Below are 27,121 nucleotides of genomic sequence, written 5' to 3'. Positions count from 1 at the left end.
ACTCCAGCCTGGCTGACAGAGTGAGACTCCATCTCAAAAAAAAAAAAAAAAAAAAGAGAAAGAAATACGTATATTGTTAAAAGAAAAAGCAAGCTGAAAATGAATATGTTAACTCTGACATGGTTTATGTTACGTATCTGTATGTTTCCACAAACCTTTAATGAGATAAGAGGATTAGAATAAAGCAAAGGGGCACCTTCACTTTTATTCTTTTTATTTATTTTTTTTTGAGACGGGGTTTCACTCTGTTACCTAGGCTGGAGTGCAGTGGTGTCAGTTCACTGTGATCACCACCTCTCAGACTTAAGCAATCATCCCACCTCAGCCTCCCAAGGAGCTGGGACTACACGTGCACACCACCATGCCTGGTTAATTTTTGTATTTTTTGTAGAGATGGTGTTTTGCCATGTTGCCCAGGCTGGTCTTGAACTCCCAGGCTCAAGCGATTTTCCCACCTCAGCCTCCCGAGTAGCTGGGACCACAGGCACACGCCGCCACACCTGGCTAATAGTTTCTATATTGTGCAGAGACAGGGTTTTGCCAGATTGCCCAGGCTGGTCTCAAACTCCTGGGCTCAAACGATCTGCTTGCCTCGGCCTTCCAAAGCGTTGGGATTACAGGCGTGAGCCACCACCCCTGGCCTATTCTATATGCTGATATATTATTCTAATTTTTCACAATGAACATGTATTCATGCATTAATTTTATAATTAAAAATAACTGGAAGTGGCCTGGCATGGTGGCTCATTCCTGTAATCCCAGCACTTTGGGAGGCTGAGGCAGGAGGATCTCTGGAGCTCAGGAGTTCACGACCAGCCTGTGCAACATGACAAAACCCCGTCTCCACAAATTATTTTGAAAATTAGCTGGCCGGGCACAGAGAATCACTTGAACCCAGGAGGCAGAGGTTGCGGTGAGCTGAGATCAGGCCATTGCACTCCAACCTGGGCAACAAGAGCAAGACTCCGTCTCAAAAAAAAAAAAGAAAAATTAGCTGGGCAGCTGGGCACAGTGGCTCACGCCTGTACTCCTATCACTTTGGGAGGCCAAGGTGGGCAGATTGCCTGAGCACAGGAGTTCGAGACCAGCCTGAGCAACATGGCAAAACACTGTCTCCACTAAAAATACAAAAAAATAGCTGGGCGTGGTGGCAGGCACCTGTAACCCCAGATACTTGGGAGGCTGAGGCAGGGTGAACTGCTTGGACCTGGGAGGTGGAGGTTGCAGTGAGCCGAGATTGTGCCACTGCACTCCAGCCTGAGCAACAGAACAAGACTCTGTCTCAAAAAAAAAAAAAAAATTAGTTGGGCATGGTGGGGTGCATCTGTATTCCCAGATACTCAGAAGGCTGAGGCAAGAGGATCGCTTGAGCCCAGGAGGTCAAGCCTGTATTGAGGCATGTGCAGTGCAGTGCAGTGAGAAAGTGAGACTCTCAAACAAAAAAACAACCTGTAAGTAAAAGAAAAAAAGTTTTGAAAACTTAAAAGTACCAGGCTGGGTTCAGTGACTTATGGTTGTAATCCCAGCACTTTGGGAGGCCGAGGCTGGCAGATCACAAGGTCAGGAGATTGAGACCATCCTGGCTAACATGGTGAAACCCTGTCTCTACTAAAAATACAAAAAATTAGCCAGGTGTGGCAGTGTGCACCAGTAGTCCCAGCTGCTCGGGAAGCTGAGGCAGGAGAATGACGTGAACCGGGGTGGCGGAACTTGCAGTGAGCCAAGATTGTGCCACTGTACTCCAGCCTGGGCGATACAGCAAGACTCTGTCTCAAAAAAAAAAAAAAAAAAAACAGCTTAAAAGTACCTTTTGATCTAGTAAAAGGCAGCAGGGGGCAGATTGAGGAGGACTTATGGGAGCACCTGGGAACAACTGATGTTGTTCATCTCAGTGAAATAAAGCAGTGTGGGGAGTATCCACTTTGATAGACATTACTATTTGTCTCTCCCCTTCATCACTCAAAATACTATTTTCTTGAGTCTTTACATGGTAATGGTCAGGAAATGCCAAGAAATGTTAATACTTGCCTAAGTAAGTTATTATTATTATTATTATTATTATTTTTTTTTTTTTGAGACAGTCTCACTCTGTTGCCCAGGGTGGAGTACAGTGGTGTGATCTCGGCTCGCTGCAACCTCTGCCTCCTAGGTTCAAGCGATTCTCCTTCCTCAGCCTCACAAGTAGCTGGGGCCACTGGTATGTGCCACCACGCCTGGCTAATTTTTGTGGTTTTTTTTTTTTGAGATGAAGTCTCACTCTGTTGTCCAGGCTGGAGTGCAGTGGCACAGTCTCAGCTCACTGCAATGCCTGCCTCCTGGGTTTAAGCGATTCTTCTGCCTCAGCCTCCCAAGTAGCTGGAATTACAGGTGCCTGCCACCACACCTGGCTAATTTTTTGTATTTTTAGTAGAGACAGGGTTTCACCATGTTGGCCAGGCTGTCTCCAACTCCTGACCTCCAGATCCACCCACCTCGGCCTCCCAAAGCACTGGGATTACAGGTGTGAGCCACCGCGCCCAGCCAGTTTTTGTATTTTTAATGGAGATAGGGTTTCAACATGTTGGCCAGGCTGGCCTTGAACCCCTGACCTCAGATAATCTGCCTACCTTGGCCTCCCAAAGTGCTGGGATTACAGGTGGGAACCACCCGGCCTGGCCAGTAAGTTATTAATTTATTTTTTGAGATGGAGTCTTGCACTGTTACCTGGGCTGGTGTGCAGTGGCACAATCTCGGTTCACTGCAACCTCTGCCTCCTGGGTTCAAATGATTCTCCAGCCTCAGCCTCCCAAGTAGGTAGGATTACAGGCACCTGCCACCACACCCGCTACTTTTTGTATTTTTAGTAGAGATGGCATTTCACTGTGTTGGTCAGGCTGGTCTCGAACTCCTGACCTCGTGATCCACTCTCCTTGGCCTTGCAAAATACTGGGATTATAGGCATGAGCCACTGCACCCAGCCCGATAAATTATTTTTAAACCACATTTATTAAATTGATAAATACAAAATAAAACATAAAAAGAAATAATTGATTATTCATGTCATTTCATTTGTATGAATGATCAAGAACTAGCCATGTGGCTGGGCATGGTGGCTCACACCTATAATCGCTGCACTTTGGGAGGCCGAGGCAGGTGGATCACCTGAGGTCAGGAGTTCAAGACCAGCACAGCCAGCATTGTGAAGTCCCCTCTATTAAAAATACAAAAATTAGGCTGGGCACGGTGGCTCACGTCTGTAACCCCAGCACTTTGGGAGGCCAAGGCGGGTGGATCACAAGGTCAGGAGATCGAGACCATCCTGGCTAACATGGTGAAACCTCGTCTCTACTAAAAATACAAAAAAAAATTAGCCAGGCGTGGTGGCAGGTGCCTGCAGTCCCAGAGACTCAGGAGGCTGAGGCAGGAGAATGGTGTAAACCCGGGAGACGGAGCTTGCAGTGAGCCCAGATTGCGTCACTGCACTCCAGCCTGAGCCACACAGCAAGACTCTGTTTCAGGAAAAAAAAAAAAAAAAATACAAAAATTAGCTGGACCTAGTGGTGGGTGCCCGTAATCCCAGCTACTCAGGAGGCTGAGGCAGGAGAATCGCTTGAACCTGGGAGGTGGAGGTTGCAGTGAGCCAAGACTGCACTCCTGCAGTCCAACCCGGGTAACAGCTCAGGACCACTGGTGTGTGCCACCATGCCTCAAAAAAAAAAAAAAAAAAAAAAAAAGGAACCAGCCGTGTGTATTTTATACTCAGAATGGGTCTGCTCTGACAGCTTGATGCAATAGGGTGGAGGATACAGTTTTTGAAAAGTTTAATTCCTGCCCTTCAGGATAGTAATTTATAATCTAGGTCAAAGACAAACATTCTCTAGCCGTTGGTGAAGATAGATAGAGTCATGGGGTATGAAACAAGGAAGATTTTGTTCCTCATTTCTCATCCAGCAGGGCTGGGAAGGTCTTGGTACGTAGTTCCCTGACTAAAGAAAGCCATCATGATGGAGAAGTTCCTTGGGAAATGGATATGACTTGGGATGTTTGCTAAGTGAGATATCTGAGACCTAAACAGAAGTGGTACTGAGCAATAACTTAGTAGGACTCAAAAGTTCCAAGGCAGTTGGTAAATGACAGTTATGAATAAAGCAAGGGGCAGAAAAAAACATGTAGGGGAATGAATGAGGAACTAGGTCCAGGAGATGCTGAACCTGGATAATAAAGACGTCATATCACACACCTTGGGGTATCCATCTGAGAGCTTTCTTTCTGTTGTCAGCATGCTGGACAGCAGTAGTCAGCCCCACTGGAGCAACGAGCTCATAGCAGAACAGCTGCAGCAGCAAGTCTCTCAGCTGCAGGATCAGCTGGATGCTGAGCTGGAGGAGAAGAGAAAAGTTTTACTTGATCTGTCCAGGGAGAAAGGTAGGTTAGACCTTGAAGAGCTCTCTCAAATGTGGCATCCTCTACCTCTGGTGTGGGAGAAGAGAACTTGAGCCATCATTTCTTCAATCCCCTCACTTGATCCTATTCTTTTGTGGGTTGTAGGTAACTAGAATGAGAACACTAGCAATAGATCAGATCTATAATCAGGAAAGCATGACACTTACCTATCTCTCATGTATACTTTTTCCTGTATAATGTCTTTCCATTTGAGAAGATGCTAGTTTTTTTGTTTGTTTGTTTGCTTTTGTTTTTGGTTTTTTTTTTGAGGTGGAGTTTTGCTCTTGTTGCCCAGGCTCAAGTACAATGGCGCAATCTCAGCCCACTGCAACCTCCACCTCCCAGGTACAAGCGATTCTCCTATCTCAGCCTCCCAAGTAGCTGGGATTACAGGCATGCACCACCATGCCTGGCTATTTTTTTTCGTATTTAGTAGAGATGGGATTTTACATGTTAGTCAGGCTGGTTGTGAACTTCTGACCTCAGATGATCCACCAGCCTCAGCTTCCCAAAGTGCTGGGATTACAGGCGTGCGCCACTGCGCCTGGCCTGCCAGTTCTTAATTTATTATGTTTCTTAAACATTCAGTTTATTGAAAATTTTATTTTGTTTTGTTTTGTTTGTTTTTTCTGAGAGAGTCTCGCTCTGTCACCCAGGGTGGAGCACAGTGATGCAATCTTGGCTCACTGCAACCTCTGCCTCCCAGGTTTAAGAGATTCTCCTGCCTCAGCCTCCCAAGCTGCTGGGATTACAGGTGCCTACCACTACACCCAGCTAATTTTTTGTATATTTTAGTAGAGACAAGGGTTCACTATATTGGCCAGGCTGGTCTCAAACTGAGCTCAATTGATCCATCCCCCTCAGCCTCCCAGAGTGCTAGGTTTGCAGGTGTAAGCCACTACACCTGGCTGAAAGTACTGCAAGTGAATTTCTCTGTCTTTTATCATTCTCATTATTTTAGAGGTAACTGGAAGACTTTTTTTTTTTTTTTTCCTACCCAATTCTTGAAATTGAGAGGCAAATTACTATTCTTGGTTACCACTGCCATTTCACCCCCATCTTAACTCTTGGATCTCAGGAGATACGTATTTGGAACATTTTTAAATACTGTCAAAAAGACCTTCATCTTATTACTTTTTCCTAGCCTGGACCTGAATATTTAGTCTTATCAAATTTATATCTCATCAGGTTTTAGTGTATTCAAATAGGAAACTGAAGGAAAAGAAATATGAAATCAAGAAAAATAGAGGCAAGAACCACAAAAGAAAAAGGTTTAGGAGCACATGCCAATTAGTATGTATGAAGCACAAGTGAAGTCTTGTAAGGACCTTCAGGGCAATCTAATTTAATCCCTTCTCTAATGCATGATGAGAAATGATCTGCTCACTGATTACCTTTCTTCTGTGAAAAACACACACACAGCCTGGTGTGGTGGCTCATGCCTGTAATCCCGGCACATTGGGAGGCCGAGGCCAGCAGATCACATGAGGCCAGGAGTTTGAGACCAGCCTGGCCAACATGGTGAAACCCCGTCTCTACTAAAAACATGAAAATTAGCCAGTTGTTTTGTGCGCCTGTAATACCAGCTACTTGGGAGGCTGAGGCACAAGAATCGTTGAACCCTGGAGGCAGAGGTTGCAGGGAGCCAAGATCACACCACAAAGAAAAGCTGGAGAGGTTGACTCCTGAGTGATGGAGTGAGACTGTCTAAGGAGAAAAAGAAACACGCACACACATTGGAACACAGAAATGCCCATCCTCCATCCAGGCCAGGGTGGGTGTGAAGATGGGTGTCACAGAGAGCTAATGACCTAGAAGTCAGAATGGAGTGGGGGTGGAGTTGGTGAGATACTTGTTTCGATGGTGCTGTCAAAAAGTTTGGATTGCCCTAGTCAGTCAAGTGATTCCCTTTCTGTTTTGTGTTGTTATTGTTGTTCCACTTTCCACTCTACTGTTCTGCAGGTGTCTTTTGTTTTCGGAGCGCAGGTAGTATCACCTCAGTTTACTGAGTCAATAAGCTAGAGGCCTCCTCTGTAGAAATAATAGAGAATTGCTTCTCAAATTTATAACATTAATTAAACCTTAGTGGGAAGATTCAATTCACACTTGATCCAGCTCTGACCATGGTGATAAATAACTACAGAGTTTCAAATTTCTGGATTATTTTTTCCCCAGCCCAAAATGAGGATCTGAAGCTTGAAGTCACCAACATACTTCAGAAGCATAAACAGGAAGTAGAGCTCCTCCAAAAGGCAGCCACAATTTCCCAACCTCCTGACAGCCAATCTGAAGCAGCCACTCACCCAGCTGTGTTCCAAGAGAATACTCAGATCGAGGTAAGAGCCTCTTTAAACAAACTAGTCCACTCGGCAGAAAGATCTCTGGCAAATATCCCTAGGAAAGATCACAAGATTAGAAAACTAACTAAATAATATTTTGTCCTGACTGAGGACATTTTTTTTTTTTTTTTTTGAGATGGAGTTTCACTCTTGTTTCCCAGGCTAGAGTGCAATGGCACGATCTTGGCTCACTGCAGTCTTTGCCTCCCGGGTTCAAGCAATTATCCTGCCTCAGCCTCCCGGGTAGCTGGGATTACAGGTGCTTGCCACCACAGCCGGCTAATTTTTTTGTATTTTTAGTAGAGACAGGGTTTCTCGTTTTTGGCCAGGCTGATCTCGAACTCCTGACCTCAGGTGATCCACCTGACTCAGCCTCCCAAAGTGCTGGGATTACAGGTGATTACAAAGTGAACCACCATGCCTGGCTTGAGGACACTTTTTGGAAAACTATGAGAAGGCTGAGAGTGGAGAACTTCATGAGCTCCACCCATTTCTTCCACTCTTTGCAGCTCATAACATTTAGAATCTTTTTCAGATGAGGACTTGAAAAGATCTGTGGAAGAGCAAACAGTCGTTAGTGGCTGTATGATCTCCCTTCACTTCTGCTACTGAACATGAGGACTAGGGGAAAGAGCACTTGTGAAGTAATACAGGTCCTCTTTTACATTTTGGAGTAGTTTCTGCTGCTAGTATTTTACTACTACCAACAACTGTTTTATGGAGAATCGTTATTACTTTACCTGTCATATTCGTACTCCTTTTTACCAATGTGTTTCCCTCTACAGCCAAGTGAACCCAACAACCAAGAAGAAAAGAAACTGTCCCAGGTGCTAAATGAGTTGCAAGTATCACATGCAGAGACCACATTGGAACTAGAAAAGACCAGGGACATGCTTATTCTGCAGCGCAAAATCAACGTGTGTTATCAGGTGCAAGGAAAGATGGTACAGGAAGGGGATGGATAATAGGGATGTGGGAACCACTCACAGGACTGGGAATGAAGCAAGACCTAAGTTTCCAGGGCTGATGCCAGGTGGTGTGCTATCCTGAGCAAACACAGAATGGCTATCCTTTGAAGAACTTGAGGACTCACTTGTGCCCATGGCACCTTGGCACTAGGAGTCAGTGATGGGACCAGCCCATGCCAATGGCAAGCATAAGGCTTCTGGGTTCAAATTTTGCCAGTCCTAGGAACCACCCTACCTCACTGATAGCACAACTAGTCTTGGAGGGGTCTTCAAGGAAACCAAACCTTCTTTTAGTGGGTGAACCTGCCCAGCTAAGGGTAGCAGTCTTCTTGACCTAGCCAGTGCCACATTTTTTATGCTGTTTGGTTTTAGGCCACTGAGATAGAAAAGTTCAGACATTATTTTGTTTCAGGAGGAACTGGAGGCAATGATGACAAAAGCTGACAATGATAATAGAGATCACAAAGAAAAGCTGGAGAGGTTGACTCGATTACTAGACCTCAAGAATAACCGTATCAAGCAGCTGGAAGGTATTTTAAGAAGCCATGACCTTCCAACATCTGGCAAGTCTTAGTCCTTTGTTCTCCTTACTTTGGAGCCCTTCCACAGCTAACGCCTGCGTTCCACTCTGTACTTGTCAAGAAGGGTGCCTCTCATCTCCTTAGCATATGACTCATCCCTCTTGTTCTTTATCCTATCATTTTTGTTGTTCTTTGTTTGTTTTTGAGATGGAGTCTTGCTCTGTTGCCCAGGCTGGAGTGCAGTGGTGCGATCTTGGCTCACTGCAACCTCCGTCTTCCAGGTTCAAGTGATTCTCCTGCCTCAGCCTCCCAAGTAGCTGGGATGACAGATGTCCGCCACCACACCTGGCTAATTTTTTGTATTTTTAGTAGAGATGGGGTTTCACCATGTTGGCTAGGTTGGTCTGGAACTCCTGACCTCAGGTGATCCACCCGCCTCGGCCTCCCGAAGTGCTGGGATTACAGGCCTGAGCCACTGCTCCCGGCCCATCTTTGTTGTTTTAATACGTGTTAGCAGCTTCTTTCCCTCCATCATGTTTTTCTGATTTCTCTGTGGAGTTTCAAGAGGGCCCAGCAATTGCTTCCAGGGGCTTAATTCTGTTGTGAGAATGAGCGTCACTGTTGGCTCTCAGGGTGGTAGTGTAACACACAATCTCTCTCTCTCGCTCTGTCTCTCTCATTCTTTCTCTCTTGCTCCTTTCCCCTGTCCCTGTCTCCTAGTCACTGTTTCCTCAAAGCAGTTTTAGTCAGATAATAGAACTTCATCACTCATCTCCTGTTATTCTTGTCAGTGATTTCTGTCTTAAAGTCTCTAAAATCGTTGTTGCAGTTTGAGGATGCCGACAGTGACAGGGCAGCTGGCTGGACACTGAATGCAAGTTTCATATTGTGGTGCCTCCTATACTTAGTGTAGTCACTGCTAACCAGAGCCTGGTCTCAGGCTTGTTTGTCAAGACGCTTGGCTTTATTTTTATACCCAGTGGTGAAAGATGTGACTCACAGAAACCAAATTAACCAGAAGCTGATATTTAAACCCAAATGTCTGTTATTTTACAATAGTGGCTATTCCATTGCTGCCATGAGAAATCTGGAACCACAGTCCAGGGCAGCCCTCTTTCAGGAAGCAAAATCAGTAAGTAGGTTTCTTAGTGAGCATGGAATAGAATAAAGGGACATGGCTGGGCACAGTGGCTCACGCCTGTAATCCCAACACTTTGGGAGGACAAGGCGGGCGGATTGCCTGAGGTCAGGAGTTCGAGACCAGCCTGGCCAACATGGTGAAACCCCATCACTACTAAAAATACAAAAATTAGCTGCTGGGCGTGGTGGCAGGCACCTGTAATCCCAGCTACTTGGGAGGCTGAGACAGGAGAATCACTTGAACCTGAGTGGCAGAGGTGGCAGTGAGCCGAGACTGGGCCATTGCATTCTAGCCTGGGCAACAAGAGCGAAACTCTGTCTCAAAAAGAAAAAAAAAAAAAAAAGAATAAAAGCACAGAAGTGTCTCTGGGCCATAATTTATCCATGTCAGGGTGAGTCTGATAAAAGGTCACTGCTCCTACCTATGTCTGAAGATTTATTTGCTTTAGCTAATAGTTCTTTGATCACTGATAAGGATAACAAGTTTTTCTATGTTCACCAGTTATTTGTATTATTCCTTTTGAGAATTGACCATTCCTATCCTTTGCCCACTTCTTAACAGTATCCTCTTCATTTATAGAAATTCTTTTTATGCTGAGATTATTACTCCTGCATCATGTAATGCAAAATTTTAAGTATATTCTATTTAATTCTATTAATGTTGTTAATTAAGAAAATAGTCTCCTTATTCGTGTGTGTGTGTCATGAAGACATTCTGATGTATCCAGAATATTTTATTCTACTGCTTTAACTCTTAAAATAGGACTTTCAGCAGCAGCAGCACACTGTGATGACTCAAATATTCCCCAATTTGAAGCAGGCTATATATCAAAGTTTGTGATTGGTTGGACTTGGGAGATAATACCCAGATTTGCTAGACTGTCTACCTAGCTTTACTTGCCACTGCCAATATTTCCTACCTCTTTCCAGTAAGTCTCCTTTCCCACGTTTTACTCCATTACTCTTTAACTTATAATGTACTTTTTGCCTTCTTATGTTGAAACCTAATTCTGAACAGACTGAAAGATCTGGTGACTGACCTGGCTGGAGAAGGAGAAGCATTTCTTGGTGGTACTCAGTGTAATGTCATAGACCCTATGTCTACAACTTGCTATTATCTCCATGGCCAATATACCAAACTTATAGAAATATTCATATTTTTGTGTTTCTAGTACTTCTCTTATGGAATTACCAATTAATTCATAGGGCCATGATGTACGCCAAAACAATGTCATATATAAGACAAAATGTGCCCCCAGTGTTTTCGTAAGTTTAGCGTCTACTTTCCAATCCCTCCTTTTGTACCTTCTCCCTAAAGCTGGCATTGGATTATTTGGCTGTCAAAATTCAATGCTCCCGGATGTCATTCTGTTGCTTTTCTTTTTGAATCACGTGGTTTCTTGAAATAATCACAACTTGGACTTCCACCATGTGTTTTATATTTCTTTTGTCCACCCTCCTCTACCCTGAGAAAGAACTCCCTACTCTTTAATGGATAGGCAGTTTTCTTTCCCCTCTAGAACAGCTCAAAGATGTTGCTTATGGCACCCGACAGTTGTCATTATGTTTGGAAACACTGCCAGCCCATGGAGATGAGGATAAAGTGGATATTTCTCTGCTGCATCAGGGCGAGAATCTTTTTGAACTGCACATCCACCAGGCCTTCCTGACATCTGCCGCCCTAGCTCAAGCTGGAGATACCCAACCTACCACTTTCTGCACCTATTCCTTCTATGACTTTGAAACCCACTGTACCCCGTTATCTGTGGGGCCACAGCCCCTCTATGACTTCACCTCCCAGTATGTGATGGAGACAGATTCCCTTTTCTTACACTACCTTCAAGAGGCTTCAGCCCGGCTTGATCTACACCAGGCTGTGGCCAGTGAACACAACACTCTTGCTGCAGGATGGATTTGCTTTGACAGGGTGCTAGAGACTGTGGAGAAAGTCCATGGCTTGGCCACACTGATTGGTAAGTGCTGTTGGCTTCCTGCAGCTCCTAAGCAGCAATGCAGAATTTCCCAAAGCCTACAGTTGCTTTTCTGGTGGTTTCTTATTTTCTTCCTTTGTCTTTGTTCTTGATCCTTGCCACACCATCTGTATTCTCCCTGCTCTCATACCTTCTGCTGCCCAGGAGCTGGTGGAGAAGAGTTCGGGGTTCTAGAGTACTGGATGAGGCTGCGTTTCCCCATAAAACCCAGCCTACAGGCATGCAATAAACGAAAGAAAGCCCAGGTCTACCTGTCAACCAATGTGCTTGGAGGCCGGAAGGCCCAGGAAGATGAGGTGAGAAAAAGGATGTGTTGAGGCATCTCAGAGGAGCCTCAGCCAAACAGCTCATGAAAACAGTTCTGTCTTCCACTCTCAATAAGTATTTGTTGAATGTGAATGAAAGAGAAAACTGTCACACCACAACTAGTCTGGATTATTCCCTTGGTCAGACTTGAGTCTGAAATGGAAGTATGCATTTGGAGCTAGCTACATCCTTCATCCTTGCTGTGAACAGAATAGTTTCTCTGTGCTGTTCTCTGAGTTGTTGTGAGTGCTAGTATCTCCCTCAAATAACTGCCAGAGCCAGTTTGCAGGCAGGTGAAGATCATTAGGTTTCTTCCTGATCCAGTTGGGATAGCTGTTCTCTAGATCATAGCTCTTCCTCACCACAGATCCTAGGCTTCACCTACACCACTCTCAAGCTGCCCTTTTCCTCACATGACCAACATCTTTCCAGTTCAGATTGGAGTCTTGGGAACCTCAGAACGAGCTGCAGATTGAAATCACCAAGTGCTGTGGCCTCCGGAGTCGATGGCTGGGAACTCAACCCAGTCCATATGCTGTGTACCGCTTCTTCACCTTTTCTGACCATGACACTGCCATCATTCCAGCTAGTAACAACCCCTACTTTAGAGACCAGGCTCGATTCCCGGTGCTTGTGACCTCTGACCTGGACCAATATCTGAGACGGGAGGCCCTGTCTATACATGTTTTTGATGATGAAGACTTAGAGCCTGGCTCATATCTTGGCCGAGCCCAAGTGCCTTTACTGCCTCTTGCAAAAAATGAATCTATCAAAGGTGGGAGTTCAAGGTTATTGCATCTTCACGCCCTCTTCCCAGTGTTGTCTCCCTGTCCTGATTCTACTTTTCTTTGATTACTTGCTTGAAACAGTCTCTCTTAAAACCTGAAGAGAAAGGATTTAGAATATTGTCAAGAGCAACAGAGCAGAAGACTTAGAGCCTCACTACTTGTATGGAAACACTGGCTGCTTCTGCTTCTTTTCAGTCACAAAGACAACATTCCTGAGTGGGTAGAGCCAGCAACCTGAATTCTATACCTCTGTGTCTGAATAAACTTTTTTTTTTTTTTTCGAGATGGAGTTTCACACTTGTTGTCCAGGCTAGTAGCTGGGATTACAGGCGTGCGCCACCACACCTGGCTAATGTTTGTATTTTTAGTAGAGACGGGATTTCTCCATGTTGGTCAGGCTGGTCTTCAACTCCCGACCTCAGGTGATCCACCTGCCTCAGCCTGCCGAAGTACTGGGATTATAGGCGTGAGCCACTGTGCCTGGCTGAACAAACTTTTTCAAGCTCTGTAATGCTGTCTAATATCTGTCTTTACTTAAGGCCTGTTGTTTCTTAGTATATAACTAGATAAATACGTGATTATAAACTGAGACCTTAACACTCCCCCATCATTCTCTCACTTCTTTTAAACACTGGACACAAGTTAGAGAGATTTACACACCAGGCCATATCAAAGGCAAATGTCTTGGATTTTTTTTTCTCCCAGTGTGGAGCTGAGCTCCATACTGTCTTTCCTAACTTTTATACCTAGGATTGTGGGGGCGTACCAAGAGGGGTCGACTCTTTGACTACAGTCCTGGGAGGGTGAGGCGGGGGTATCCATGTTCTCCTTCGGAAGTGGGAATAGCTGCAGCCAGAAACAACCATATTTAACAAGGTTCTGGATGCTCCAGGAAATGTGTGCAGCTCTCTCCTCAATACAACTGCTTAAAAAAAGGCTGACACTTCTGGACGCAACTGCTTTGCCAAACAGAGGAAGCAGTATAAGCCATCTGTTCATCAGTGTTACAAATCAGACGTCTGGCATTTCGAAAAAGCCATTTTGCTTAAGTTTTCTTGGGACCACTTGAGGGTAGAGATGACAGTTTTCTTGGAACAACAAAGGCACAGTAAGCATTTGATAATAGTAATAATAATGCAATCTTGTTTATTGGCTGGATGACTGATGACAAGCAAGCTGTACTCCTTTTCATACACCTTTCACTATCTCTTCCTGAATCCTAGAGATAACCCATCTTCCCTGGTTAATATTCTAACTGCTCTGCTATTTGATTTTACTTCTGAGTGTATCATCATCGTAATTATTTGATGGATGTTAATTAATTGCTGATAAAATATGTTGAAATTAAAAATAGGAAGGAAATAGATAAGATGCTGACAATGCTCACTTGTTTATTTCATGTGATCAAGTCTTATTAATATCTGTTTGTCTCTCAGGTGATTTTAACCTCACTGACCCTGCAGAGAAACCCAACGGGTCTATTCAAGTGCAACTGGATTGGAAGTTTCCCTACATACCCCCTGAGAGTTTCCTGAAACCAGAAGCTCAGACTAAGGGGAAGGGTACCAAGGACAGTTCAAAGATCTCATCTGAAGAGGAAAAGGCTTCATTTCCTTCCCAGGTAACTCTCCAGGACTCCACAGGTGGCAGATCTCTGCCAATCCGATGGAGCAGATTTGAAGGAGACAGTATTATAGTTGGAGTAGGTGCTCATGCCTGTAATCTCAGCACTTTGGGAGGCCATGGCAGGCGAATCACCTGAGGTTGGGAGTTCAAGACCAGCCTGACCAACAGGGGGAAACCCTGTCTTTTCTAAAAATACAAAAAATTAGCTGGGCATGGTGGGGCATGCCTGTAATCCCAGGTACTCAGGAGGCTGAGGCAAGAGAATCACTTGAACACAGGGGGCGGAGGTTACGGTGAGCCAAGATCATGCCATTGCACTCTGGCCTGGGCAATAAGAGTGAAACTCTGTCTCAAAAAATAAAAAAAAGAAATTCCCTGTGTGAATGTCATGTATCCTGTGAACTTAATATATATCCCTCATAATGCCGTGAGACTACTGATGGAGTGAAAGCCTGGGTTTTATTGTGGAAAGAGAGAGAGAGAGCATTTCTCAACTCCGTGAGGAAAGAAATGAAGTCTAATGCTAGTTCCTAAATCCCTTTCTTCTGTTTCTAGGTTGTTAAACTACTGCCTTGTAATGCTGTCTCTGATCTTTCTATTCAGGACCAGATGGTACCTCCTGGGGTTCCCGTTGAAGCTGGTCAGTATCAAGCAAGGAGAAAACCTCCTCATGGTGGAGAAAGAAAGGAAAAGGAGCACCAGGTTGTAAGCTACTCAAGAAGAAAACATGGCAAAAGAATAGGCGTTCAAGGGAAGAATAGAATGGAGTATCTTAGCCTTAACGTCTTAAATGGAAATACACCAGAGGTAAGACCTTAAAAACTCTGAAGCGCTAAATTGTGGGTTGTAGTGTCCCCAGATGTATTATTCTCAGAGGTAGAAGCAGAAGCAGACACACAAGATAAGCAATCATCGGCCGGGCATGGTGGCTCTGGCCTGTAATCCCAGCATTTCTGGAGGCCGAGACGGGTGGATCACCTGAGGTCCGGAGCTTGAGACCAGCTTGACCAACATGGCGAAACCCTGTTTCTACTAAAAATACAAAAATTAGCCGGGCGTGGCGGTGCATGCCTGTAATCCCAGCTACTCAGGAGGCTGAGGAAGGAGAATCACTTGAACCTGGAAGGTGGAAGTTGTGGTGAGCTAAGATCACGCCATTGCACTCCAGCCTGGGCAACAAGTGCGAAACTCCATCTCAAAAGAATCTCGCTCTGTTGCCCAGGCCAGAGTGCAATGGCACGATCTCGGCTCACTGCAGCCTCCTCCTCCCAGGTTCAAGCAATTCTGTTGCCTCAGCCTCCCAAGTAGCTGGGATTACAGGCGCCTGCTACCATACCTGGCTAATTTTTGTATTTTTAGTAGAGATGAGGTTTCACCATGTTGACCAGGCTGGTCTCCTGACCTCAGGTGATCTGCCTGCCTCGGCCTCCCAAAGTGCTGCGATTATAGGCGTGAGCCACCATGCCCGGCCAACAAGTACTAACTTTTAAAAATTAAAAAGAGCTAGTATTGTCTGGACATGGTGACTCATGCCTGTTATCCTAGCACTTTGGGAGGCTGAGGCATGCCGATCATGTGAGGTCAGGAGTTCGAGACCAGCCTGGTCAACATGGTGAAACCCCATCTCTACTAAAAATAGAAAAATTAGTCAGGTGTGGTGACGAGCTCCTGTAATCCCAGCTACTCGGGAGGCTGAGGCAGGAGAATCGCTTGAACCCAGAAGGCAGAGGTTGCAGTGAGCCAAGATGGTATCACTGCACTCTGGCCTGAGTGACAGAGGGAGACTCTGTCTCAAAATAATAATAATAGTAATAATAAAAATTTAAAAAAATAAAAAGAGCTAGTATTTAAAAAGAAGGCAGGAAGGAAGGAATGAAGAAAGAAAACCAAACCAAGATATTACCAGCTATGTAATATTGTTGTTCTTATTCTGAAGCAGGTGAATTACACTGAGTGGAAGTTCTCAGAGGCTTACAGCTCCATAGGTGATGGCTTTAAAAATGAGCCCGAGGAAGAGGAAATGACATTATCCCATTCAGCACTGAAACAGAAGGAACCTCTACATCCTGTAAATGGTATTGTATTTTAAAATCTATTTTTTTCCCCAGCACTTTGGGAGGCTAAAGTGGGCAGATCACAAGGTCAGGCATTCAAGAGCAGCCCGGCCAACATGGTGAAACCCGTTTCTACTAAAAATACAAAAATTAACTGGGTGTGGTGGCATGTGCCTGTAATCCTAGCTACTCAGGAGGCTGAGGCAGGATAATTGCTTGAACCCAGGAGGAGGAGGTTGCAGTGAACTGAGGTTGCACCACTGCACTCCTCCAGCCTGGGCGACAGAGCGAGACTCCATCTCAAAAAAAAAGAAAAAAAAGCAATTTTTTTCTGTTTAATCATTGAATTGTTTTACCAAGCTAGTTATTTACTTTCCCCCTTCATCTTAGAATTCTAAAGTTTTCATGGAAAATTAGTATGTAAGACTCTAGGCCCAGTTTTGTGTTATAAGTGTGATGGTTGGGTTAGCCAAGGCTGGAATTCTTAAAGAAGTAACTTACCCAGTGTTTATAAAATGTTATTTTGCCCCAGGGTTTTTTTGTTTTGTTTTGTTTTTGAGATGGAGTCTCATTCTGTCTCCTAGACTGAGTGCAATGGCATGATCTCAGCTTACTGCAACCTCTGCCTCTCGGGTTCAAGCGATTCTCCTGCCTCAGCCTCCCGAGTAGCTGGGATTACAGGTATGCACCACCACATCCCGCTAATTTTGTATTTTTAGTAGAGATGGGGTTACTCTATGTTGGTCAGGCTAGTCTCGAACTCCTGACCTTAGGTGATCCGCCTACCTCGGCCTCCCAAAGTGCTGGGATTACAGGTGTGAGCCACCGCACCCAACCTAGTTTTGATTTTCTCATTAAAACTGTTTGTTGGCTGGGCGCAGTGGCTCACACCTGTAATCCCAGCACTTTGGGAGGTGTAGACGGGTAGATCACCTGAGGTCGGGAGTTTGAGACTAGCCTGGCCAACATGATGAAACCCCCTCTCTACTAAAAATACAAAAAATTAGCTGGATGTGGTAGCATCTGCCTGTAATCCCAGCTACTGGGGAGGCTAAGGCAGGACAATTGCTTAAACCTCGGAGGCAGAGGTTGCAGTGAGCTGAGATTACACCACTGCAGTCCAGCCTGGGCAACAGAGCAAGACTCTGTCTCAATATAAAAAACAAAAAACAAGTCAGTGTTTGTCTTGATTATTGAGTTTTTGGCACCCCTTCAAATTTTATGCCTAAGGTCCGTGCCTCACATGCCTTCCTCTAGTTCTGACAGTGGTCGGAATAGTGGTTACTCCTAGGAGAAGGGGAAGATGGTTATCAGGAAAGGACACCCTTTGGGCATCTGGAGTGCTACCAACGTTCTATTTCTTGGCTGAGTTGTGATAGAGATGTTCATTTTACAACAATTTAATAAGTTGAACATTTATATTTCATGGGTTTTTCTATGTGCTTGAAAAATGTAATAATGAAAGGAAAAATATAAAGGTAGATATGGAAATACTGTGAAAAGGGAGTCTTTACTACTTAAAAAAAGCTTTTTTTCTAAATCTCTAGAAGTATTTTATGTATATTATATATATATGTGTGTGTGTGTATATATATATTATTATTATTTTTTTTTTTGAGATGAAGTCTCTCTCTGTTGCTCAGGCTGGAGTGCAGTGGCACCATCTCAGCTCACTGCAATCTCTGCCTCCCAGGTTCGAGTGAGTCTCCTGCCTCAGCCTTCAGAGTAGCTGGGACTACAGGTGTGCCCCACCATGCCCGGCTAATATTTGTATTTTTAGTAGAGACTAGGTTTCATCATGTTGTCCAGGCTGGTCTCAAATTCCTGGCCTCAAGTGATCCACCCACCTCAGCCTCCCAAAGTGCTAGGATTACAGGTGTGAGCCACCACACCTGGCCTAAAAGTATAATTTTTAAGCTTTTGAATGTATTTGGCATAACTTAAATGGGAAGAGCTAAAAGCATAATTTTTATGCTTTTGAATATATTCGGAATAATTTCTTAAATGGGAAGAGCATAAATGATTTTTCTCATGAGAAGGATAATTTTTCTATTGATTGCATAATCCCATTTTTCCATCAAAGTTTACTCAGTGTAAGGAAGGTTAACAAGAATAACCAAGCCCAAAGTTTCCCAGAGCCAAATTTACATGACTGGCAAGAAATCCTGGTTATAAGAGAACAATTCCATTCTTATGATTTGCAGACAATGGAATATTATTAATCATTAAATAGTAGAATAAATGATGACACTATATCTAGATAGCTTCAGTGTATCCAGACCTGAATGCAGGGTTCCAGTTATCTTCATACTCCCAATTTACATTTCTTCAGGTATTTGATTGAGTATAATCTATATCCACTAGCTTTTTCTCCTTGCAGAATGTGAAATATGGGACCAGAAGGTAATCTAAACCTCATGTACTATATGGTCATCTATTTATAGTCATAAATAATAAAAGAAGACTATTTCTGTGGAAGCCTAATTGTTAGTTATTGTTTTAATATCGCTGTTCTCCATGAATTTCAAAAGATCAAGACTGGCCAGGCGCGGTGGCTTACACCTGTAATCCCAGCAGTTTGGGAGGCAGAGATGGGCAGATCACCTGAGGTCAGGAGTTTGAGACTAGCCTGGCCAACGTGGTGAAACCCTGCCTCTACTAAAAATGCAAAAATTAGCCAGGTGTGGTGGCAGGTGCTGGTAACCCCATCTACCTGGGAAGCTGAGGCAGGAGAATTGCTTGAACCTGGGAGGCAGAAGTTGCAGTGAGCCGAGACCATGCCATGTACTCCAGCCTGGGCAACAAGAGCAATACTCCATCTCAAAAAAAAAAAAAAAAAAAAAAAAAAAAATCAAAACCGCCAGTTAGTACTCACAAGAAGCTAAAATCTGCCTGGTTTCAGACGTCTGAGTGGAGGTATCAGAGGTAGGATGCTGTAGTTGTTGAAAAAGAAGCTTATTAATATTTTAGATAAAGATCTAAGGGTACTAGGTAAAGGCCATGAAGAAATGAAAAGGGCCTGATTTTGAGGCCATTTCCACATATGTAGACAAAGCCTTGTGTCCTTTAGCGGCCTTTGCTTTTGCTGCCCCTCAGACCTTTTCCCTTTGAGACCTCAGTGAAACGGACAACCCAAGATTTTGAAATTTTACAGAAGAGGCACAGCTTGCTGTCCAGTTACCTAATGCTGTGTAACAATCTACTCCAAAACTTAGTGACTTAAAACAACAATGATCATTTCTTTGGCTCACTACTCTGCATGTTAGGCAGGTCTCATGAAGAAGGCTCATTTCTCCTCTCTCGATGTGGCATGAGATGGGGTAGCTCAGCTAGGGGGCTGATGGGTTTAACTTGCAAGATGGCTCACCCTACTTGCTGATCAGGTGCTCCTGGCTGTCAGCAGTTGCTTGGGCTTCCTCACAGGTTGGTAGCTGAGTTCCAAGAGAGCCAGGTGCAAGTCCATGGCATTTTTGTGTTCTGGTCTTAGAAGTCACATAGCATCACTCCTACCATACTCTTTCAGTTGAGACAGTCCAAAAGATCCACCTTAGTTGAAGGGGAGGGGACAAAGACCCCAGCACTCAATAGGAGCAGCGTTAAGGTCAGTTGCATTGTGAGGAGAGCATGTGGGATGGGAGAGATCATTTGAGGCTATCTTTTTTTTTTTTTGAGACAGAGTCTCTTGTCGTCCAGGCTGGAGTGCAGTGGCTCGATCTCGGCTCACTGCAACCTCTGCCTCCTGGATTCAAGCAACTCTCCTGCCTCAGCCTCCTGAGTAGCTAGGACCACAGGAGTGCGCCACCAAGCCAGGCTAATTTTGCATTTTTAGTAGAGATGGGGCTTCGCCATGTTGGCCAGGCTGGTCTAAAACTCCTGACCTCAGGTGATCACCTGCCTCGGCCTCCCGAAGTGCTGGGATTACAGGTGTGAGCCACCGTGCCCGGCCAGAGAGGCCATCTTTGGAAAATACAATCTGCCCCACCCAGTTGCACTGCTTTACCTCAAGCTTGGCCATTTTCTTCAACCCCCACAAAAGGACTTCCTTCTTCCTCCCTTACTCTCACCCTTCCTTCCTGCCTTCCTTCCTTTCTGTTTTTCCTTCTTTCCCTTTCTTTTTTTGAGAAGTGAATCCTGTATGTTTAGCAAGCTTCTGAATAAGTGAACCTTTGAAAAAGAGGGTTTGATTCTTAGTAAGTGAAGACAAAATCTAGATACTTGGAACTAGTGACCAGACAGTGGATTGGAGATGTGTGTGCTGGGTCTTTTCTTGGGCTAGAGTGCTTTGAAACAGTTCTATAACTGCAACCTCTTCTCTAGCAGATAAAGAATCCTCTGAACAAGGTTCTGAAGTCAGTGAAGCACAAACTACAGACAGTGATGACGTCATAGTGCCATCCATGTCTCAGAAATATAAGGCAGTAAGTACACTGGTATAATCATTGCATACAAGATAAGACTATAAATAATGACAGTGACCAGGCGTGGTGGCTCATGCCTGTAATCCCAGCACCTTGGGAGGCTGAGGTGGGCAGATCACCTAAGGTCGGGAGTTCGAGACCAGCTTGACCAACATGGAGAAACCTCATCTCTACTAGAAATACAAAAAAAATTAGCCAGACGTGGTGGCGCATCCCTGTAATCCCAGCTACTCAGGAAGCTGAGGCAGGAGAATTGCTTGAACCCGAGAGGCAGAGGTTGCAGTGAGCTGAGATCGCGCCATTGCACTCCAGCCTAGGCAACAAGAGCAAAACTCTGTCTCAAAAAAAAAAAAAAAGCAATAATGACAGTGTGCTTAGTGGCCACACAAGTAAGGGTCAAAAGGTCAATCCAGTTTTAATGAAGCTGATGGAAAATGCAAATTGTTTAGTTAAATTTATGTTTCGTGTGAATGAAGGTCGGCTGGTACAGTCAGATAAAAGGATCATTTTCTTGAGATAGTGTAAATGATGACTTGCTTCAATACTTCTCTCCTATCTGGATCCTTTGCCTGTTCTTACTCCCATATCCTCCATTGTGTCCTGTAATTCATGCCCAGCCTGAATGGTACCCCTGTCTTTAAGTCTATCTAAGGAGAACAGGTTTGCTTTGGGAGATGGAGTCTGGAAGAGAGGACGGGATTCTTCATGGGAGGGCTCATGGAGATCTTTCCATTTCTGCTGTTTTTTACTCAACCTGTAATTATCTATTAAGCAGTTCAGCCTCAAAGCTCTTTCAGAACTAATTTAAGAGACACACATATATTAATAAATATCCAGATATATTCAATAATCATTGTGTTCTAACCTTGTGGGTTACAAATGGGTAGAAAACAATTAGTCTTAAGTCACTGCTGCCTGGCACATTTGTAGGTCCTCAATTAATATTTGTTGAGTGAGTGACTAAATAAAAGATTCAGAGCAAATTGATGATTATGAACTTCATTAGAAACATTAAATAAGAATGTAGGATGACCTAAAACCAAGGAGATAGATTATGTAATATAAAGTTTGTTGTAAGAAATCAGAAAAGGGAATTTATGGTTGCTTTTGTAGAGGTTGGAAAACTCTTCCTTGAAAGCTGAAATTTGTGCTGAAGAATTGCAGGAAAATGAAGGATATTGGAGTGAGGAGAAACAACTCAAAGTCAGTAGACTTAAACATTGAATATAACACATAGTTCAATTTCAGCCAAGGTGTGGTGGCTCACACCTGTAATCCCAGCACTTTGGGAGACTGAGGCAGGCGGATTGCTTAAGGCCAGGAATTCAAGACAAGCCTGAGCAACATAGCAAGACAACGGTCTCTACATAAAATTTAAAAACTAGCTAGGCGCGGTGGCTCACATCTGTAGTCCTAAGTATTTGGGAGGCTGAGGTGAGAGGATTCTTTGAACCTGAGAGTTTGAGGCTGTGGTGAGCCATGATCTTGCCACCGCACTGTAGCCTAGGTGACAGAGAGAGACCCCATCTCAAAAACAACAGCAACAGCAAAACCAGTTGCGTTTCTCTTTGTCTGAACTTTTATCTACCATATATTTTTTAGATATTATGTAGTTAATATACTGAGAAGTGTTTGTAATACAGATAGGAGCCACAGAATGTCGGAATTAGATAACACTTAGATATTACCAAGGTAAAGAAGACTAAATGATGTGTACAGGATTATTGAGTTAGTGAAAGAGCTGAAACTCCAGTTGAGGTTTTTAAACTGTGCCACCTCTTAAGTAACCAAAAAAGCAGCCAGCTGATCAGCAAACTGATCTTGAACTGTAACAAGCCAGCCAGATTCCATTTTAAAAAGTACCTAAATTGAAGACTCCTAAATAAGATATCCTTTTAGGAAACTTCTTTGTGTGCCCCAAAGTGTTACTTGAGAAATTAAATATGAAAAAGGGATCTACTTAAGCAAAAAATTAGTGTTATTATCAAGTTAAACTTATAACATGGGCACATATATATTAAATTATTGTTGTATTCCAAAATGTCTAGGCATGAACGATAGAGGGGGTTGAAAGCTCAGAGTCAATACTTGAGTTCTGTCACTCCTCTGCCTGGGGTCAGCCGGGATGAATGGAGATGCAGTACAGTGTAATGTTTTAGAACATAGAAATTTGGCTGAGACAGTGATTTAGATCCCAGCTCTGCTACTTACTAGTCATACAGCTTTGGGAGAGTTATTTAACCTCTATTAGGCCTATCTCCTTATCTGTCAAATGTAAGTAGTAAGTATACCCATCTGATGGTGATGTGGCAAGATTAAAATAAGGGTTTAATACAGTGCCTCAGACAAATTAAGTCCCAAATGATAGTGATGATGAGTGTGGTGATAATAGTAGTCTCGTTTCTCTGACCTATTGGAGTTCTCAATGTTAAGCATTTTTTTTTTTTTTTTTTTTTTTGAGATGGAGGCCTGTTCTGTCGTGTAGGCTGGAGTGCGTGCAGTGGCACAATCGCGGCTCACTGCAACCTCTGCCTCCCAGGTTCAAGAGATTCTCCTGCCTCAGGCTCCCAAGTAGCTGGGACCACAGGTGTGCATCACCACAACCAGCTAATTTTTGTGTTTTTAGTAGAGACGGAGTTTCACCATGTTGTCCAGGCTGGTCTCAAACTCCCAACCTCAGGTGATCCACCCATCTCCGCCTCCCAAAGTGCTGGGATTTACAGGTATAAGCCACTGTGCCCGGTCTAAGTTAAACTTTTTTTTTTTTTTTTTTTTTTGAGGCGGAGTCTTGCTCTGTCGCCCAGGCTGGAGTGCAGTGGCCGGATCTCAGCTCACTGCAAGCTCCGCCTCCCGGGTTCACGCCATTCTCCTGCCTCAGCCTCCCGAGTAGCTGGGACTACAGGCGCCCGCCACCGGGCCCGGCTAATTTTTTTGTATTTTTAGTAGAGATGGGGTTTCACCGTGTTAACCAGGATGGTCTCGATCTCCTGACCTCGTGATCCACCCATCTCGGCCTCCCAAAGTGCTGGGATTACAGGCTTGAGCCACCGCGCCCGGCTTTTTTTTTTTTAAGACAGAGTCTCGCTCTGTCACCCAGGCTGGAGTGCAGTGGCACTTCTTGGCTCACTGTAACCTCTGCTTCCCAGGTTCAAGTGACTCGCCTGCCTCAACTTCTCAAGTAGCTGGGACTACAGACACATGCTGTCACCTCCAGCTAATTTTTTTGTTTGTTTGTTTTGAGACCTCTCTCTGTCGCCCAGGCTGGAGTGCAGTAGTGGGATCTCCACTCACTGCAAGCTCCGCCTTCCGGGTTCACGCCATTCTCCTGTCTCACCTTCTGAGTAGCTAGGACTACAGGCGCCGCCACCACGCCTGGCTAATTTTTTGTATTTTTAGTAGAGACGGGGTTTCACCGTGTGAGCCAGGATGGTCTCGATCTCCTGACCTCGTGATCTGCCCGCCTCGGCCTCCCAAAGTGCTGGGATTACAGGCGTGAGCCACCACACCAGGCCTCCCTCTTCTTAACAGTTACTAACACCGGGCACGGTGGCTCAGGCCTGTAATCCCAGCACTTTGGGAGGCTCAGGTGGGCGGATCACGAGGTCAGGAGATCAAGACCATCCTGGCGAACACGTGAAACCCCGTCTCTACTAAAAATACAAAAAAATTAGCCGGGCGCGGTGGCGGGCGCCTGTAATCCCAGCTTCTAGGGAGGCTGAGGCAGGAGAATGGCGTGAACCCGGGAGGCGGAGCTTGCAGTGAGCCGAGATCGCGCCACTGCACTCCAGCCTGGGCGATTGAGCGAGACTCCCTCTCAAAAACAAAACAAAACAAAAAAAAACAAAAACAAAAAACAGTTACTAACTAGGAGGGAGCAATCATTTTCATTTGCTCTACGGCCTTAGATTACTGTTTCTTTAGCAATAGTGAATATCGAGAACCTCAAAATTTTTTCTCTTATGGTGTTAATTTCAGGTGTCAGGGATTTCCTGACCCTTATGTATGCCGGGTAGTACGTTTTAGCAGCCCTGCCCCCCAGCCAAATTAGATAGCACATCTGAAGCTAATAAGCCAAAGGGTGTTACCTGGCACTAATCCTTGCAGGGTTTCTGCCAGCAAGTTCAAATGAGTTGATACATATTTCAATGGTTAATATTACTAATTGCATGCTTTTTTTGCTGTTCAGTCCCAATAAAATTACATAATGGAATTAGCTCATGTAAAGAAAGGATTCTGAATCCAACAAAAAATATTAGATTGAACCACATATTGTCGTACTCATAGATAAAAAAATGGTTGACAATTGTCAGTTCTGTATAGTCCAACCTAATATGAATGAATGAAACATCTGTGTATACTTGGATCAAATTTTAATCTTATTCATCCTCCCATTTCGCCATTGTTACCAGAATAAACTTGATGTAGTCTGCATGAATATGGACTTCTGATTATTGTCCCAGGATTATTAGCAAGTTTAAAAAATTTGCTGGGCGTGGGGGCTCATGCCTGTAATCCCATCACTTTGGGAGGCCGAGGTTGGCGGATCACCTGAGGTCAGGAGTTCGAGACAAGCCTGGCCAACCTGGAGAAATCCTGTGTACAGAAATACAAAAATTAGCTGGGCATGATGGCGGGTGCCTGTAATCCCAGCTACTCCGGAGGCTGGGAGGCTGAGGCAGGAGAATCGCTTGAGCCCAGGAGGTGGAGTTTGCAGTGAGCCAAGATCGCATCACTGCACTCCAGCCTGGGCAAAAGAGCAAGACTCCATCTCAAAAAATTTACTTTTTTTCTTTAACTAGCCAGGCGCAGTGGCTCACGCCTGTAATCCTAGCACTTTGGGAGGCTAAGGCGGGTGGATCACTGGAGGTCAGGGGTTTGAGAACAGCCTGGTCAACATGGTGAAACCCGGTCTCTACTAAAAATATAAAAATATTAGTCGGATGTGGTGGCACATGGCCGGTAACCCCAACTACTCAGGAGGCTGAGGCATGAGAATCACTTGAACTCAGGGGGTGAAGGTTGCCGTGAGCCGAGATCACGCCACTGCACTCCAGCCTGGGTGACAGACTAAGACTCTGTCTTAAAAAAAGAAAAAGTTTAAATTGGACTACACAAGTAAGGTTTAGAATACATTTTTTTTTGTTCCAGGATTTTTAGTGAATTCAAAAATTTTAAATTAAACAACTCAAGATGGTGAAATACTTTTTTTTTTTGCAAAATACTAGAATATTACAAATAAAGCTGAATCACTTAGATTGACCATTATCCTTAATCCCCTGCTATCTTTGCACCCCATTCCCCCAAGAAAACCATTGTTGTGAATTTTGGGGTATATTTTTTCAGGGCTTAAAAAAATAACTTTAACTTTCATAGTGTTTTGTATTTGCCTCTTTTTCCTTCAAATAAATGACACAAAACTACACATATTCTTTTTTAAAACCTTATTTTGAAATAATTTTAAGGCCAGGCATGGTGGCTCATACCTGTAATCCCAGCACTTTGGGAGACTGAGGTGGGCAGATCACAAGGTCAGGAGATCAAGTTCATCCTGGCCAACATGGTGAAACCCCGTCTCTACTGAAAATACAAAAATTAGCTGGGCGTGGTGGCGCATGCTTGTAATCCTGGCTGCTCGAAAGGCTGAGAAAGGAAAATTGTTTGAACCAGGGAGTCAGAGGTTGCAGTGAGCCGAGATGGCGCCACTGCACTCCAGTCTGGTGACAGAGCGAAACTCAGTCTCAAAAAGAAAAAAAAAGAAAAATAATTTTAGATGTACAGGAAGGTGCTGTGTAATTTGTATTTAGTTTTACTCTTTTTTTTTTTCTTTTTTGGTAACGTTATGAAACATGTATTTTTCAATCAGTAGTGTTTTGGGGTTCCATCCACGTCGATATATTTAGCTTTTTATACTTCTTTCTTCTTAACTGCTGATCGGTAGTGCATTACAATAATACATGACCTTTCGTTTAGACAGAACTCTAACGGGTAATGATTGAGATTTCATACTGTGTGCCAAGTGGTTGCTATTCATGACTCTCTTGGGCCTCACAGCAGCCTTATGAGTTATTCTTTCCTTCAAGTAATTATGAAGCGCCTGTTTTAATAACTGCCAGGCTCTGTGGGCACAAAATGGTGGATAAGACAGACTTGGTCTCCTCTCTCTTGAATCTCACATACTACTGAGGGAAAACATGTACATCAGCGAGCAAATAAGTAAAGCAGATAGCTCTGAGATTCTAAGTATTATGAGGGAAATAAAAAAGGCGATATAATAGCAATGGGGGGCTTGAACTAGGAGAGGTGTTAAGGAAAGATTTCTCTGAGGAGGGGACGTTTGAACTGAAATCTGAAGAATGAGAAGGGAAGAGCTACCCATGTACTGGGTAGACTGTACTCATCTCAGGCAAAGGAATTGGTAAGTGTAAAGGCCCTGAGGTAGGAAAGAGTTTGATTTATCTGAGGTGTGGAAAATCAAAATAAAATTACAGTTTCTCTTGCTCACATATATATTATTATCCCCCCACCCCCTTTCAAAGGAGGACAGTGAA

At 44.1% G+C, this 27,121-nt stretch overlaps 1 protein-coding gene across 1 annotated transcript in view; it reads left to right on the top strand.

Moving 5' to 3' along the window:
* The window catches only part of RPGRIP1 (RPGR interacting protein 1), a 74,694-nt gene that overhangs the window by 33,959 nt on the left and 13,614 nt on the right, over window positions 1-27,121 (top strand). Inside the window, exons 11-21 of the mRNA XM_037987584.2 lie at window positions 4,259-4,404; window positions 6,598-6,758; window positions 7,547-7,690; window positions 8,142-8,292; window positions 10,911-11,363; window positions 11,526-11,677; window positions 12,120-12,462; window positions 13,912-14,096; window positions 14,705-14,908; window positions 16,038-16,176; window positions 20,476-20,573. Coding sequence (XP_037843512.2) covers window positions 4,259-4,404; window positions 6,598-6,758; window positions 7,547-7,690; window positions 8,142-8,292; window positions 10,911-11,363; window positions 11,526-11,677; window positions 12,120-12,462; window positions 13,912-14,096; window positions 14,705-14,908; window positions 16,038-16,176; window positions 20,476-20,573 — 2,176 coding nt within the window. The remainder of the gene's footprint in view (window positions 1-4,258; window positions 4,405-6,597; window positions 6,759-7,546; window positions 7,691-8,141; window positions 8,293-10,910; window positions 11,364-11,525; window positions 11,678-12,119; window positions 12,463-13,911; window positions 14,097-14,704; window positions 14,909-16,037; window positions 16,177-20,475; window positions 20,574-27,121) is intronic.

This window comes from Chlorocebus sabaeus, chromosome 29 (genome assembly GCF_047675955.1).
Source record: "Chlorocebus sabaeus isolate Y175 chromosome 29, mChlSab1.0.hap1, whole genome shotgun sequence".
Lineage (NCBI taxonomy): Eukaryota > Metazoa > Chordata > Mammalia > Primates > Cercopithecidae > Chlorocebus > Chlorocebus sabaeus.
This window is presented reverse-complemented; position numbering and strand designations above follow the sequence as displayed.